The sequence below is a fragment of the Tamandua tetradactyla genome, chromosome 18 (genome assembly GCF_023851605.1).
Source record: "Tamandua tetradactyla isolate mTamTet1 chromosome 18, mTamTet1.pri, whole genome shotgun sequence".
In the NCBI taxonomy this organism is placed as follows: Eukaryota; Metazoa; Chordata; class Mammalia; order Pilosa; family Myrmecophagidae; genus Tamandua; species Tamandua tetradactyla.
The window spans coordinates 19,096,320-19,113,411 of record NC_135344.1 but is presented as its reverse complement, the minus strand read 5'-3'; the positions used below and the strand labels follow the sequence as shown (position 1 = coordinate 19,113,411).

Genomic DNA, 17,092 nt, shown 5'->3' with positions numbered 1-17,092 from the left:
CAAGAGGGAGGGTTACAGTGGTCAGAAGGCAAGGACTTCAGGGCGGTACTGAGAGTTTCTTCCTTCTCTGTGGGTGTGGCCTTAGCCCACTTGGGACTTGGCCTGGGGATCGCCGTGTAGGTTTCTGGAAAGGGCCTTCCAGGTTACAGCACCCCTGACTGGTTGGGGACTGGAGGTATACTCACATATATTGGAAATAATGATTAGTTAAACCAGATATTCTTTCTAGTCTTTGACCTGTTTTGGGGAGGAAATGGGGAGAGGAACAACTTCCGGGAAGGCATTATCTCTATGCTCAGAAGACAGAGCTATGGCAGGATTTAAGGGGGTTCAGTGTAGGCCTGCGGGAAGTGGATAGAAGATGCACAGGGGGCATGAAATAAAACCAGAGAAAACTGCTTGGCTGAGGCTGTGGGGTTGAATGTGGGGCTTTAAAGAGGGGCATCACTGGCTTACCAGACCTCTTTGATCTCAGGAACTTCTGGGTCAGGATGGCGTGGGTGGCCAGAAGCTGTTTGTGCTGGTGCTTTGGTAATGGGGACCAACACGCCTGAGTCAGTGCAGGGGTGAAATCTGCAAGCACGGCAACACACTGAGTGTGGTATTAAGGGCATTGCTGATGAACTCAGAAAGGTAAGTCTGATATAGTTGGAAATTTCAAATCTCAGCTCAGTTAATAATGCTACCTATGAGACTTTGAGAAAACAAATTAACCTCTCTGAACCTTAGTCTCTTTATCTACTGTGATAGGCAGAATAATGGCCCCCAAAGATGTCCATGGCCTAATCCCTCTCCACCCTCTCCAGGAACCTGTGAATACATAAGCTTGCACGGTAAAAGGGACTTTGCAGATGTGATTAGATTAAGGATGTTGAGATTGTCTGGATTATCCAGGTGGGCCCAATGTCATTACACGAGCCCTTATAAGAGGGACACAGAAGGGTCAGAGTGAGCTAGGAGACATGACGAGGGAAGCAGAGGTTGGGGTGATATGAGGAAAGGGATCAGGAGACAAGGAATAAGGGTGGCCTCCAGGAGCTGGGAGAGAGAAGGAAACAAATTGTCCTTTAGAGCCTCCAGAAGGACCACGGCCTGCCAACACCTCAACTTCAGCCCAGTGAGGGCTATAAATTCAACAGTAGTCACACCCACCTCAGAGGGATGTTGTGACAAATTAAATGGGACAATGGGTGGAAAGCAGGTATGGAGTAAATGGTAGATACTGTTATCCTTTGTTTTAAGCAATTATATAACTAGGGACAGAGTTGGCTCCCAAGTCTGACCTAAAGCCCATCCACTACACTTTACTAAAGACAACTTGAGGTGGTTGGAAGTGGATGCAGCTCTTCCAAGGACACTCTGGTGAAGCATTTTAGGAATCCCGGACCCCAGGAGATGCTCTGAGCGCTTGATCTCAGAAGGCATTAGTGTCTTCCCCAGCCCCTGCCTCTGCCCCTTGGATAACTTGCATCTCTCAGCCCACAGACATCTGAGCAGCTTCCTCCCTCTAGCTCCGCAACCCCCGTCACTGGTGGGGTCTGCAGGACTGCAGCTCGTGGGAGACATTCTCTCGGATAATGTGGCAGGGAAGACAGTAATATCGTGGGGCTGTGTGGCTGTTGTGGGTGAGAAGGACTGAGAGGTCGCTACTGACCCATTGCTGAGCAGCTGCCAGGGATGCATAACTCTAGTGACATCATCTGATCACTTCCTGATCAGCTTGTTGGCCCCCTTCCAGGTTCCTGCTCTCCGCACTGGCTTTGCTTTCTGTGCACCCACAACTGCTGAGCGGGGGTTCTGAAGCGAGAACACGCACGTGCTCTACGTTCCTGGACACAGACGAGTTTGGTCTCATGTGATGGCTCAGAAGGACAACAAATGTGACCTCATGCAGCCCAAGGCCCCTCTCTGTTTCTGTCCTTGTGGCATGGTCATGGCTTTTCCTAAGAGTAGGAGACATGAGTGATGCGCCAGTGACTAAGATATACTTGATCTTGACTTAGCTATGGCACAGCTGGGCAGAAAATAAAGGAAGCAACGAGGGAAGTCAAGTGGGAAAGGTCCAAAATTGGAATTCTGTTTTCAAGTAACAACTGGGAGAGAGCACATTAGGAACGAAGACAGCATATTTTCCCTCTCCCCTTGCACAGGGATCTCATTTTAAAGAACACAATGAGAAGGTAAGTTTTAAGTGGTGTCATAGGGAATGTTGGAAGCTAATGTTACTAATCTAAAAACTATCAGTGCAAGGAAATATCCAGGTGGGTATAGGGCAGAGATATTGCGGGAACTCTCTATAGACATCTCAAATTTTGGTCTTTGCAAATGAGGTCCATATGCAATGATCTCTAAGGTGTCATCGTCAAGATCATCGCTCAGTTTATTGCCAGGCATTATCGAGATCCGTTCCCAGTATGTGTACTTGGCCCCAAGGACCATGCTGATTGCTGTCGCAGGGTTCATTTATCATTCTCTCTCTCACTGCGTAAATAAAAATGAAAAGGCAAGGTTTGAGAGTGGTAAAGAAAAGTGTTGACATTGTGGTAATGACAGGAATTTGCTTCTTTGATTCAACTTCTTAATTTAAATCCTTACTCTGTCCTTGTGGAGATGGTGGGTTTATTAATTTTCGTGGCTGCACAGCTTTGAACGGTTGGGAATAATATTACTTTTCATTTTATGTGGCATCACAAGCCCTTCACATTTCCCCTCCCCTCCCCCATGAATCTGGTAGGACAGACCGGTGGGCTAAACCTTACCCTCTCACTGGACAGATGAGGAATCAAAGAGGCCAGAAGCTCTGCTGAAAGTCACGCCTCTGGTAGAGCTGGGTATCGAACCCAGACCTTCTGACAGCAGAGGTTCACTGTCCACCAACGGGGCTTGGGATCCTTTCCTTGAACATGATTCAGATCTAGTGACCCCTCTGAGCTGACTGCAACTGTTTCACGGATAAGTGATCTTTTGGGCAAACCTGGGAAAAGAGGCACTGAAGGAGTTCAAGAGGAAGATGCTGTTCTGCCTTAGCAACTTAGCAAGTGAGGGAATAGGGCACGGCACACAGAGAACAGTATCTTACAGATGGATTGTTAGTTCATAGCTGTAAGAGATCATACACAGTCTACACCTTCACGTGTGACTATGGGGCACTGGCAGTGTGGCTAGTTCAAATGGAAATGTGCTACAAGTGTGAAATCCATACTGATTACAGACTTAGCATGAGAAAAAAAAAGTAAATGACCTCAGTATTTTTATGTCATTTAATTTTACATGCTGACTAATATACTGGGTTCAATAAATACACTCTTTAAACAAATTTCATCTGGTTATTTTTGATGTTTTAATGTGGCTACGAGAGAATTAAAAATGACACCTATAGTTTACATCCGGGGTGCATCTTATGACTTTGCTGGACAGCGCTGGTCCAGAGGGCTCCTTTGGGTAAGACAGTCAGTCACCTGGTAGGTGAAGGTACATGAGGTTCGGAGCCCAGCTGCAGCTTGCAGAGGGTAGAGACTCCGGGGAGCAGAGGTGCAAAGGGAAGCCGATCCAGCCTGCCCTTGGAAATGGGCCCTAATTATGCAAGAACAGCAAAGAAAGCTGCAAGAGCTCCATGTGGCAATTTCAGTGGAAATATTTTGACTTCTGAAACCTTCTTTTCTAAACTCCACCCATGGCAAAATGGATTATTCCTTCCTGGAAATCCAACCAAGGGACTTTCAAGTGTTTCATATTAAAAACAGAAAAAACCAAGAAGGAGAAAAAATAATTATATTCTTAAAAGCTTTTTAGAACAAATGCTTGCTTGTGTGAAATCATTTTCCTATAAATATTTTATTTCCCCTTTTCTTCCTTTTGTTCCCCAGCTGAGGGGCTCCACACGGATATAGGAGATGATGTCCCCCGTGGGAGAGAAGATCAAAGCTGTCCTGGGGCTGCTCGTTGCTGAGTTTTACTCGCAGTCTCTGCAACTTCTGGCCCCACTGCCTGCAGGGTTCTGAGATGGAGTGAGTTCAGAACTGTGGGAAAACAGAAAAATGGTGCAGAGAAAAATCCATAGCTACATAGCATCTGAGAGAGTTCCTTTCAACAAAAAGTTCCAAGGCTTGGCTATAGAGAGAAAAATGTGATGATTTGCCTGGGGGGGAACTGCCCAAGTTCGAAGGGACATTTATGACCATCCCAAACAACCCCTTGCGAAAGACAACATTTCCTCATGTAAACAGCCAGCCAGCCCTGATTGAGGCCAGAGATGATTATAGACCCAAGCCACGAGAATAAGAATTCCTGAGGCAAAAGACTGGGTCTGTGCTGGTTTGAAACCATCATGTACCCCCAAAAAGCCCTGTTCTTCCAATCCGGTCTTATGGGGGTAGGCCTATTGTTAGGTGGGACTTTTTGATTAGGTTGTTTCCATGGAGATGTGAGCCTGCCCGTTCAAGATGGGTCTTACTCTGCTTACTGGAGTCCTTTAAGAGAGGTAAATTTGGAGAAAGCGCAGACACGGACGTTTGGAGATGCTGAGACAGCTGTTTGAAACTAGAAGCAGGGAGAGAAGCCCAGCAGACGTCGCCATGTGCCTTCCCATGTGACAAAATGGCTGCTGCCTTTCTTCCGAGAAGGTATCCTCTTGCTGTTGCTTTAATTTGGAGATTTTCACAGCCTTAAAATTGTGATTTGTAACTTAATAAATTCCCTTTATAAAAGGCAATCCATTTCTGGTATGTTGCATCCTGGCAGCTTTAGCAAACCAAAACAGGGTCTTAATAATTCTGAAGCCTGGGCCTAGCCCAAGTCTAACCCAAAGGTAGAGCTCAACAAATGTTTGTTGAGTGACTGAATCTATTAACCAACCCACCAAATGAGCACTGAGTGTGAATGGTATGCCCAAGTTGTCTAACCTGGAAAATCAAGGCAATAATGACACATCGCTGACAGAAAGAGGAGGTTAGGGAAGGCCCCCGTCTTGGGAGTAGGTTATAGATTTGATTTGGTTAGTGCACTGAGACAGTGGTAAATATCTAGGTGCCCATGGACAGCAGGCAGCTGAAAAGAGAAGGCTCAAAGTCATCTGTGATGATTAGCAGCAGAGTCAGCTGATCATAGTTCTGTAATTCTTTTAAGGAGATATTTATTGATACATGCAGAATATTTAAAGGAAGGAACTAAGGTGATGTGGAGTAGAGAATTGTGGCTAGGGCATTCAGCTTGGAGGAACAAAGCTAACTGGGAAGTATGTTGCTGTCTTGACATTTGGTGGCCTAACATGCAGCAGGGGAGGACTTGTCCTGTGTCACTACTGGGAGACAGTTTTCCATGAACCTTTTATGTTTCCTCTCATCTTGCAAGAGGGGCACTGACTGTTCTTTATCTAGGCTGTCTTTTCAAGGATGTTTGTATAGCCTTGGAAGATAGAGACAGTGTCTTCCTCCAGAGCAAAGGGCAGGCATGCTTACTGTCCATTATGGGTTTGAATTTCCTGAACTCAGAATTTTTCTACTTAAACACATCCAACAGGTGTCACCCGGCCTTTTTCACATTGCCCTGTGGGAACTGGGGCTTGGGGAACTAACTCAAAAATGCTATGATACTCTAGCTACTGCAGTTGCTGTGAGTGATGAGCTGTCTTTGGTCTCTGAACCAGGGGTCTCATGTTTTCGACCAACACCGATAAAATCTTGGCAGGCTTGAAAGTAGGGAATAATCTCAGGTCCTTCACAGTTTTTGACATTCATGCTCGGAGATACTTATTCTGGGGTCTTTGGAGGGGCTGTAGGAGACCCTGAAAGGAATTTGTAACTGAAATCAAGTCAGAAAGAGTTCTCTTCTAGGGAATAAGAGAAGAGAGAAGAACAAGGCCAGAATGCTTGAGGGCACGGCTTTCATCATAGATGCACGCTCAGATATGTAGACAGCATAGATTAAGGATGTTATGGGAACATGTATTCAAGGACATACAGACAGACAGACTAAAGACAAATAAAGTTAGATTAGTAATGAGCACAATTTAAAAAATGCAAAACAAGAAGGGTTTTTTTAGACACATATTTTCAACAAAAAGAATACACACAAGCATGGAGTAATGTTTACTCCACTTACAGAGGACAGAGATGGGAGAAACTGAAACTCTTCCTTCTGCTTCTCTCCAATAAACTATGAAGTGTAAAACAAGAAAAAGAAGAAATTATGGTCCACTTCTGATGGAGAGCTATTAAGAACATCACAAGGCTCTATTGTTGACCTTGATCTGTCCTTATCAAAGATAGAAGGCTGTTTTTATTGAATTTGTGGATGACACAAACTTGGAGAGCTAGATTTTAGAAGGAGGTAAGATTTGAGATTCAGAATGTTTCCCATGAGGTGGAATGCAGGGCAGAGACCAAAAAGATTAAATTTTACTGAATTAAACATACAGTCTCGAGTCTGTGTTAAAATAAATCTATTACATACATTTTTGCAGGCTTCTTAGTGGTTCCTGGAAAACAGATCAGATGCCAATGCTGATCTTGACCTAGCCATGAAAACCATGGCTAGAAACCAGAATGTGGCGCTGATCTGTATTATTAAAAGTCTGGCTTCCAGCTCAGGAAAGCAGTAGCTCCAAAACACTTGGGCAAGACAGCTCTTGGCCAGGGAATGGTGTTCAATTAGTCTCATTTTTTACAACAGTAAAATGTGGACAATAATATCTACTTCATGGGTTTTTTGGGGGGTAAGGATTAAATAAAATGATGGCGCCATACTCATAATCAAACATTTGCCCCCTGCCTCTCTGGCCACACCTTCCCATTCTTGCTGGCTCCTCCTGAAAGTTCTGAGCGCTGACGGGCTCTGTGCTTGATCTTCATTCGTCTCTCAGCGCTGGTAACTGCACTCACAATGTTGTGCTACCATCACCACCACTCATTACCTGAACATTGCCATCAGTCTGGAAACCCTGCACATTGTAAGTCTTAACTTCCCATCCCCTATCTCCACCCTGTTCCCTAGTAACCTGTATTCTAGATTCTGACTCTGAGTTTGTTTTATCTAATTGTTTCAAATCAATGAGCTCATCCAATATTTGCCTTTTTGTCTTGCTTATTTCACTCAACATGATGTCTTGAAGGTTCATCCATTCTGTCGCATGTATCAGGACTTCATTCTTTTTAACACCTAAATAATATTCCACTGTCTACATCACATTTTATTTATCCATTTATCAGTTGATGGAGACCTGGGTTGCTTCCATCTTTTGTCAATTGTGAATAATGCTGCTACAAATACTGGCATGCAAATAGCTGTTGAAGCCCCTGCTTTCAATTTTTTTGGGTGTATACCTAGTAGTGGGATTGCCAGGCCATATGTTAATTCTATACTTAGTTAGCTGAGGAACTGCCAAACTGTGTGATAACATTTTTGCATGATGAAATTTATATCCCCTTCTGTGAAGTAATTATGATCCCTGATAAGAAGGTTGTGTAATTTCCAGAGAGACTTTAATGGGGTTAGGAACTCCCAGGAAGCTAGGGCTACTCACTTGGCTATCTTAATGTTCTTCCAGCCTTTAACCATTCCTTTGCTATGGACTGTTTCTTTTTCTTATATATGTTTCTGCTAAAAAAGAATTCTGGCGCCTCGTCCCAGATCCCTTGGTTTGTTGGGGAGCCTCTTTCCTTGAAGCCAGTTTGAAATAAAATGTTGACACATTCTAATAACAAGCTTGTCTGAGAAGTTACATTAACAATTGACATTTTAAAATAATCCTGTTACATCACCTTTTAAATATATACAATGGAATTCATGTACCATAATGATTTGATACTCACTACCATTTACATGAAAAATACAGGAACAGTTCTTTTTGATACTTGGAAATTCAACATTGTTCCTTTTTTCTCTTCAAATTCCTGTTTCTACTCTCCATTTTATCCTGGTAGGATATCTCTTATAATTGAAAGTTTAAACTTGATTAGCCAGTCATATTTTACTTTAATAAAACTAAGTCTATGCATTTAAATGATTTTTTCTGACCATAAGGTCTTACTTTTTGTGAGTTCTGGGAATGAATCGTCATTATAATTATTATCATTACCCAACTGATAGACATGCAAAACATATCACTTTTTTTAATAAATAATTATTTAAATATAAATTTTTAATTTTATTGGAAATATCTCTCTTAATTAGATGAACGGGGCTGGTTTATCTCCCCCTCTCATTCCCAGGAAGGACATACATCCACAAATAGAAATAACCTATTGCTAGAAAGAACTAGGGCTCACCATCAAATAAAATCATTCTTTTATATGGATGTCAGCTCTGAGGTGTGCTGTACGTGGGAGTGAAAGGAATTTCAGTATAGCAATGTTACTTAACTCTAGAACTTCCGAGATATATTCCAAAATTTACATTTAAAATGAAACAAAACCAAACCAAAGATCTCTCAGCTGACTTGGTTAGGTATGGGCAGATTTTGTTGAAAGTGAAGAATTAGAAAACCAGGATTTGCTCCCTGGACATTAGAATCTAACAGCACCCTGGGTGTTTCACATCATCCCTTTTGGTAACTCTGGGTTTTTAACACTCCAGGACCATGCTCGGTGGTATGCAGGTAGCCTGGCTCTCTGAAGACAGAATGAAAAAAAAGTTCTGTGGTTTTCCATGGTGTAAATCCTTCACCATGGCCAATCTCAAGCTACCAACATGGCTTCCCTGGACATGGAATTGGGTGAAGATGAGCACATTGGCTCTCCTAAGCAGTAGGACCCAGCTCCGCCACACCACCCTGCTGCCCAGCAGTCCCTTTTGGAAGAGGTGAGCAGTGTGCCTCTCCTTTGTGAAATGTGACAGATGACTGTCAGAGAAGAAAGCTGGCCTGACCTTGAAGTTGTCCTCCAGGAGACTGATTTATGAAAGAGCGTCCATGGACACTGGCAACATTCAGTCCTGTGTAACTCAGAAAGGCTGTACCCCCAAAGTCACATGTGCCACAGTTTGAAGACCGCTGATTGAGAATATGGAACACTGGCCTTGGAGTCAGCCAGACCAAGGCTCAAAGTTTGCCTCAGTCATTGAGGACGGTGGAGCCTTTGGGTATATTGAGTAACTTCAGGAGTATCGGTTTCCTTCTGTGAGAAAGGAGAAGGCCATACCTACCGTCGGGAAATGAGCATGGATGGTGGTATGTGTACAGTGTTGGCATCCAGCAGAGGCTCAACACGTGGATGCTACTCTCCAAGTTCTTTTTAACAGAGTCTAAGGGAGGGCACTTGGAGGGCTCATGCTCGGGGCATTGGGATATAAACATGGGAAAGACTGGGCACCTACCACTGTGGGTTCACATGCTCCAAAGCAAGAACCTACTTTGGTTCTTAAAATGTTGGCTTCAAAACAGAACTTTCAGCTTGTTTCTGTCCCTTTTACAATAGTTTTTCATCTGAGGAATGCAGTGGGACCACCACTGGGTGGGGCAGGAAATGCACTCCCAGGAGACACTGGCCCCCTGGGGGAGGAGAACTCAAGGTAGTTCCATCTTGGAGCCAACCAGAAGGGTTAGCTACCAGGGAACAAAAGGGCCTCCTTCTAAGATGGTTTCACCTGTAAGGCAATCCCCTGGCCTGGTCTCCAAGGGCTTCATTAGAGTGGGGTTCCTGGTGGCTACACTGGCTTGTTAAGAAAGTTTTTAAAAGTCTTGTCTAATGATGATGCATGGCAGGGTAAAATCATGTTGCCACATTATAAATAATTCCTGGGCAGAACCACTGTTTTTACTGGTTCTGTGCCACCTTATTTTTTTCCCACAATATCATCTGGACAGATAAGAAAGGCTTAATAGCAATATAATTTTTCCTACCAACACACAAAAATCCTATCATATTTAATGGTGGCCAACTGGAAACTTACTTTACCTTAACTACCTAAAATGCATTTAGTCTATATTTGTTTTTAGGGATTGTATTGTGGGATGCTAGCCACCCCCAAAAAGGATCAAATTTTTTTTTTTTTTTGCATGGCCAGGCACCGGGAATTGAACCCAGGTCTCCAGCATGACAGGCGAGAACTCTGCCTGCTGAGCCACCAGGGCCCTTCTAAAAAGGACCAATTTTAAAAATAGTACACAGTTGGTAAAGGTATGAAAATCTTGACAAAAAAAGCTTTAAATATGGAAACACTTTTATATATTTATTTTATTTAAAACAAAAAATAACCCCAGGAACCCAAAGCAATAGGCTTAAGAAGAAAATAATAAACACAAGCGCTATAGTTTTCCCCAAAGAAATTTGGTCAGCTATCACACTTTGAAAGGTTACCCTGGGGAGAAAAACATAATAAAATGAGCTAGCTGTAAGGAACACTCAAAAAGGTGCATGGCATGGCATGAATAAGCATCTACACTACAGTCATATTTATGGACAGTCCCAGGTTTTTTTATTGTGCTAGCCTTTTCCCCTTCCACAGATAAGATATAGCCTTACAAATTCTCATAACACTGCTGGATCCACCAGTCTTTTTAAATTTTAGCCATTCTGGTGGGTGGTTGTGCCAATCTGTTGATTTGGGCTGCAGAGTCATTATTGTTTGACTTTGGCAGACAAAACAACCTTGTCATGGATAGAATGTTGGTTTAAAGTTATGCTTTTGGTGTAGCACTTGTATTCACACCTCATTCACCTTTCTTTGTGCGTAGGATGCGTAGTTCATAGTTGTCCAAGGACCTTCCTGTGAGCATGTACATGGAATAGGGTGACTCATTAGATAAGGCAAAGGGCCTTGCATTATTATCACTTACCCAATTCAGCTACATGATTTTTATGATGAAAATAATGATCTTTTCTTGTACTGTGCATAATAAATACCCAAATGCCCCTGCAAACTAGAAGGCTGCCATTAAATATCCTATTGGTTAAAAGGGCCAACTTGTTGTTTAAATGCCCATTAGACATATCCAGGGTTGAAGTCTGTACCACTGATGGTGAATATTTAAATGGACCACCCTTTTACTGCCACGCTGGGCTAGACTTTGAGCTGTGCGGACGTCTCTAGAATTTCTATGTCCCAGAGAACTTAAAAATATTTCTTATTTGTCGCAAAAATGTTTCTCATTTGAGGTGTCCTGCTGGCCTCGTGAAGGACCCACTTGCTTCCATATCATACCCCACGGTTCTGGTTGTTCTAAAAACCTCCACTCCCTGATCGAATCTTGGGAATGTTTTAATCATTTAAAAATTCCTCTTCCTCCCTACTTCCACAACAAATGTCCTTTGTCCCATAATAATTAAAAAAAAAATCCTGAGAGATCCAAATTGAATAACAATAAAGATCTGATTGGAACCCTCATAAGCCTGACAATGTAGAATTGTATTTCTTAAAAAGTGTGTAACCACATTTATCCAGGCTGCAAAAGACGCCACAGAAAGATTGGTATAGAATTTCTAGTGACTCCCTAATTTCCTTAGGATGGCTTATATTTCAAACCCTTCCTGTTTTTTTCTGATAGAGTCAGTATACATTACTAACCATAAGTGATAAGAAAGTGTAAAAACAGCCACTGCTTTAAAAGTACAATTGAAATTAGAATTAAAGTCCATATTTATCAAACACTTGTCTTAGCACACATTTAATTACAAACAGACTATGTGCAATTCTGTTCTCTCAATAGATGCTTGATTTGAAAGTTGGGCATATGTTAGGTGTGCTCTAATTACTTACATTTAATTCTGATTATTGTAACTTCTCTTGATTTAGAATCCCTTCCTAATTTCTGGTACCAGGCCAGAGCTAGGCCTTTAGATGATAAACAATGAACTTTTACTAAGGAAATAAAAGCCCCATCTAAATGGAAGGCCATATCTGAACCTGAAGAGATAGGTTGGACTGAACCAGGGAGATAGTAGTTTTTGCTTGAACTATTTGGAGCGTTTCCTTAATTCTAAATGTGACTTTCATCCAAAATCTTAAGACTTTCCACCCCTGTAAAATCTTCTGGGGCCAGTTCTGCTTGCTGTAGAACACGCCAGTGGTCTTTTTCATCCCCTTTGGGCTTAGGCGGTGAGGGCTCGGGAGGACACAGGAGGTTCTTCTGTTATTTTGTCCTCCTGGGCTCTTTGGAGAGCCCTTGGCTGTAATTTGCGAAATGCATATGTTCTATCTAATCGTGATGCTGGCCAACACATTCGCCATGTTTATGGCTAAAGGAGATGATATTTAGGTGTGAATCCCATTCCAATATGAACTAGGTAGAAATGATTCTCCGTCATCTGATTGCAAAATAACTGAGACAATGAAAAGGAGGAGAAAAAAGACTAGTTGAGGCTTTTATATACATTCATTGCTTCTAACATGTTTTTAACAACAAGAAAAATGCAATATCAACTACTCTTAGAGCAAGTGCAGCCAGAATACTGTACAGTTCTGGGGTCAGGTGATCGGGCACTTTTACTGTTAAAACCAGATAACAAAACCCCACAGCGAAAGGAAACCAGCCGGAAGGTAACCACCGCGACCTTTTATATATATATACATTTTTCGAATACTCTGCAAATCCCAGTTTAAACAAGAACAACGACAATGACAACAAAAGACAAACAGGCTTTATATTAAAAAAATGTCCGTGCTCTTCATTGTTACTTCTAAAGCAGCTTGGAGAATCTCGCCCCTTGGAGTGTACTGCAAACTGACTCCGTTTAAAATGATCTTGGCAGAATAGCAGCACAGGATTTGATATTCCATATTCATCACTTTTGACAATGTAAACCTTTCATAAAACAATATCCTGCTGAAAAGTTAGAATAGAATCATTCAAAGGTCTGATCGTCCTGTTCCCTGAGGCCTGCCGGGGGGTCTGATCTCACATCCCGGGTTTCCTGCTGTCTCTCGAGTGTGGAGCCTTAAGAGCCGTGGTGTTTCAGGAGGGACCTGAAGGAGGGTTCCAGAAGAGGGCCTGTGTGGAGGGAGGGCAGCGGTGCTCTAGCTGGGTCTGTGATTAAACAGGCCAGGGAGAGCAACTCTCTACCGGTCCCACCATCCTCAGCCGGACTCTACTCCTCTGGTCCTTTCCCACCTGGCTTTTCAACTGAGTGACCCTTCATGGGCTGAAGCAAACACGCATGCAACCCTCTAACTTGAGCTCAATTTTCTGAATTGCCCAGGGACAAGGAAACGTTCAAGGAACAAGGTCAAAGGGACAGCAAAAGGACCCCTTGTCATAGCCCATCCCACTGAGAGGGCAACGCACAGAACTTGTGCAGCAAGGCTCCTGGGTGGCCTGCGGGACCCGGGGCTTCTCAGTGAGCCGAGACCCCCGGCTTCTCTCACCTTCTTGGAAATGCTTTTGAGGAATTGAGACAAAAATCTCAAATGGAAAATGATCTTTTGTGCTAACAAATAGTGTAGAGGCCATGACTAAGTTACAATTTTTAAAAAAATGCTGAGATGCACGTATTTTTTTTTTTAAAGCAGCTTTCAAAATATCAACCACAGCATTAAACATTGAACATAGTACATTCCAAAGTTAATACAAATAAATGGTATATAATGCAATAATGCCACAAAGTTATTCCACGTATGTCTCAAAGATGCTAAACTTAAAAAAAAATATTTTCTAGGTTATTAGCTCTAGATTTTACTTCTTTTGCTACTTCTCTATTACTGCCGCTGGTTATTATTATTATTTTTTTTAATGCCCCAGGATGTACAGATAACCCCCAAATTCCACACCTGGAACACTTTTTTTTTTCCTGTCAGGTTTTAAAATAAAACCAAACTACAATGACAAGATAATGTTTTACACTGTAATTCCACAGACAACAGTCAATTAATCGATGACATCGCATTTCAACGCTTCCTTTATGACCCTTGCCACGGCTGTTTAAAGCCTTGCTTTAAGCTGCACAGACAGACAGGCCGACAGGCCGCGTCTCCCTGGCCCTGCACAGGCGAACTTTCCTCCGTTTCACTGACAGCTCTCTAGCCTTCACCGCGTCCCTCTGCCAGGTCTGGGGCAGGAGAGGGGCTGTGCCTCTGACTCCTTCCCCTCCTCTCTGACTGCAGCAGCCCCCCACTGTGACCACCTTCTCCGAGACAGCTCCACAGGTGGCCTCTTGAGAGGCAGTCTTAAGAAGTGGCCGAAACCAAGAGTCTGGGGCTCCCAGGTCCACACGTGCGAGCCAGGAGGGCTTAACAGGCCCCAGCAGCGTCCCCCTACTGCTCTACCTTGACAATGAAATCTGATCTCTGTCCGCTTCCAAACATCTGGGGACCACACTGCTCTGTTTAAAAACTCTCCCGGAGGCCACTGGGGTCCAGGCTCAGTCCCAGGGTGCGGCCCTCCTTGCTGGGGCCAAAGGCAGGACTGCGGACTGCTGCCCCCCGACAGAAAAGCAGGCACTTGTGGCAGCCCAACGCTGCTGGGTGACCCAGCCTTCCCGATGCCGAAGAAGCCACCAAAATGTCCACTTCCTCGTATTCTAGAGGATCAGTTTCCTTCTCCGACAGAGCCAGTACTTGGAGGGGCATGGCCAAAATAGATGAATATACTCATCAGGGCTTAAGGTACTGGATGATTTCGTATAAATTGCTAAAAATGCTTCTCGGCACAATTGGTAGCTTAAAAAAATACTTTCCTATGGTTTTAAGGGCATTTTCCCCATCGATGTCCTTCGGCGTGGAAATCTCGGTGGAGACCACGTCCATTCAAAATTCCCAGAATTTTTTTTTTCTTCCAAGCATATATGTACCATGTGAATCAAATGCAAAGTGTCTGTTCTTCACGGCAGGGAAAAAGCCACTTTCCTCCAAGCACCCTTCCTCTATGAATACTGCAGTCCCACGGCAAACCAACGCTAGTGAAACGAACCCTTTCCTCCCAGCCTCCAGCAGCCGGGAAACTGGCTTCGCTAACAGTCATGTCCTTTGTCCGTCTGGTTGCCTTTGAGATGGTGAGTTAGTCCGGCCAACAGTGTGGAAAACAGCCTGTGCTTAGAGGCTCTGGAGACTCCAGGTGGAGCCACATGGAGTGGTGCTTGGCAATTAGTGGCGGGGCCTCCAAAGACAGGAGTTTCAATGGGACCGTCTTAAATAAATAAACCTTTTTTTTAATAATGTAAAAAATAAATGATCTCTCCCTTTGGCAGTAAGTAGCTGATTCGACGTTTAGCCTGAAAGTTGTTCTGTTTTGTTTTGTCTTGTTGTAGAAGACCATAACTACATTTCATTGTACATCACGTACAGCGCATGTCCTTTCCACACTCTGGCCACCCCTTTTGCATATCTGTTTGCGGTAGGCCTGCCGACTTCACTTGTGCCCCAGGTAGGCACCCAGGGTGACGCACGCTCCCACCAGGGCCAGACTGAGCAGCGTCTTCAGTGAGAGCCAGGAGAAATCAAACAGGGGCCGCACGCTGGGGCCATACAGTTCCACAAAGGCATCCTGTGAGGGCAGAGGAGGGAAGGGAAAAAATATGTCAGAGACAGCACAAAATGCGACCTCCAGGGACAGATGTGCCGGGCCTCAGCAGCCTGTGGCTAGAAGAAAGCTTCTAGAAGGAAGCTAAAACACTCTGTGGGACAGGGACTTGGGACCCCCTTTTGATAGTCATCCAAGCGATATTGAGAACCGACTTACATGATGCACACAGCAGTGAATCAAAGAGACTGAAAAGTCCTTACACCTCACGGAACTTTCTAGTGGAGCGGGATGGACAACAATCAAAACAAGTATACCGCACGGTACATTCGAGCCTGGAAAGTGCTAAGGAGGCCACTAAAACAGCACAGGTGTTTAGGGGGTGCTGCACGCTCTGTGCCTGTAGCTAGCATGGCGATTAATAAAGATAAGACACATCAGAGCCAGGAGGACACACACTCGCTGTCTGCCAGGAGCTGCGCCGAAAGCCTCACATGCACTACTGCATTATTCTTTACACCGGGCCCACCTGTGCTTTCATTTGTTGCTAATTCTGTGGATGGGAAAAAAACACACACACACAAAACCGAGGCTGAGCGAGGTGAAGGGCGCGGCGGCAGCGCGCACACTCGAACCCGGGTCCCAGCAGGCCCGTAGCCTGGGGCGCCCCCACACCAACGCGGGCAGCTCAGCGCCGGGCTCCCTTGGCCCTGAGTCGGGGCGCCCCAGCAGCACCGCCCTGGCCGGCAGGAGGCCTCGCTCCAGGGACCCGGACAGGAATCTCCCTGGGAGAGGAATGGAAGCCGCAGGGCGCCCTGCGTTTCTGCCAGGGGTGGTTGGACCCGACACCACAGGTCTGCGAGTCACCGGGTTGTGAAATGCACAAAGCGCAAGGCAGGGGCACCGGGGTGCAGATCCCGGGAAGGCCAGGGCTTCTGGCTGGTGCTCCCGCGGCCGCGTGGGAAGGGCGCACTGGGGCAAATTCTCCCCGCGCTGCCCCAGGCTGCCTCCGACTGCAGGAATCCCTAATTGCTCATTTCCTAGATTTGGGGGGATTAGGTTTCACGTTTGAACCCAGTGAGTATTTGGACAACTCCCTGAATGAATACCTGAATATACACATCAGTAAATGAAATTCTTCTCACTGGGCGTGATTTATTCAGGTATGAAGACGAAAACAAGACATAGTCCCATGTGACTCCCAATAGCCTGGGAGCAAAGCAGGAGGCTTTATTACCACAGGAGGCAGGAAGGTGCTGTGACACCGCCCTGCTGCCAGGGGAAAATTCTAACAATGCCCAGTCTGTTTGTCTATTTGGGCCAAGTATTAGTAGAGGGAACAGGTACCATCTTTGTCTCCTCAGTGCTGTGGACAGTAGATGCTTGATAAATGTCTGCTCAATTAATCACTAAAGTTTTAAAATTTCATCATGGGGCCTGAATTCTGTCTTTGGCCTAAAGCTTTACTCAGATGCTTGATCTGCCTGTTTGAAATTGTTCTTTCTATATGTAACAACCTCTGGAAATCCTGACTAAATCTTGAAGATGAGGGTCAAAAACATTTTTAGGGGGAACTTCCCATGTCGAAAATTATAGATTTATACAATTATTTTTCATAACTGCATAGTATTCCATATATATTTCATATGTTTGCACATAATGCCATAATTTATTTCCCTAATTCCTAACTTAGGTTGTTTTAAAATT

The 17,092-nt window shown here is 44.3% G+C and overlaps 1 protein-coding gene across 1 annotated transcript in view; it reads right to left on the bottom strand.

The window, feature by feature from the left end:
- Positions 1-10,163: 10,163 nt before the first annotated feature.
- The window catches only part of BCL2 (BCL2 apoptosis regulator), a 177,250-nt gene continuing 170,321 nt past the window's right edge, over positions 10,164-17,092 (bottom strand). The window contains exon 3 of the mRNA XM_077135307.1: positions 10,164-15,409. Coding sequence (XP_076991422.1) covers positions 15,275-15,409 — 135 coding nt within the window. The 3' untranslated portion in view covers positions 10,164-15,274. The remainder of the gene's footprint in view (positions 15,410-17,092) is intronic.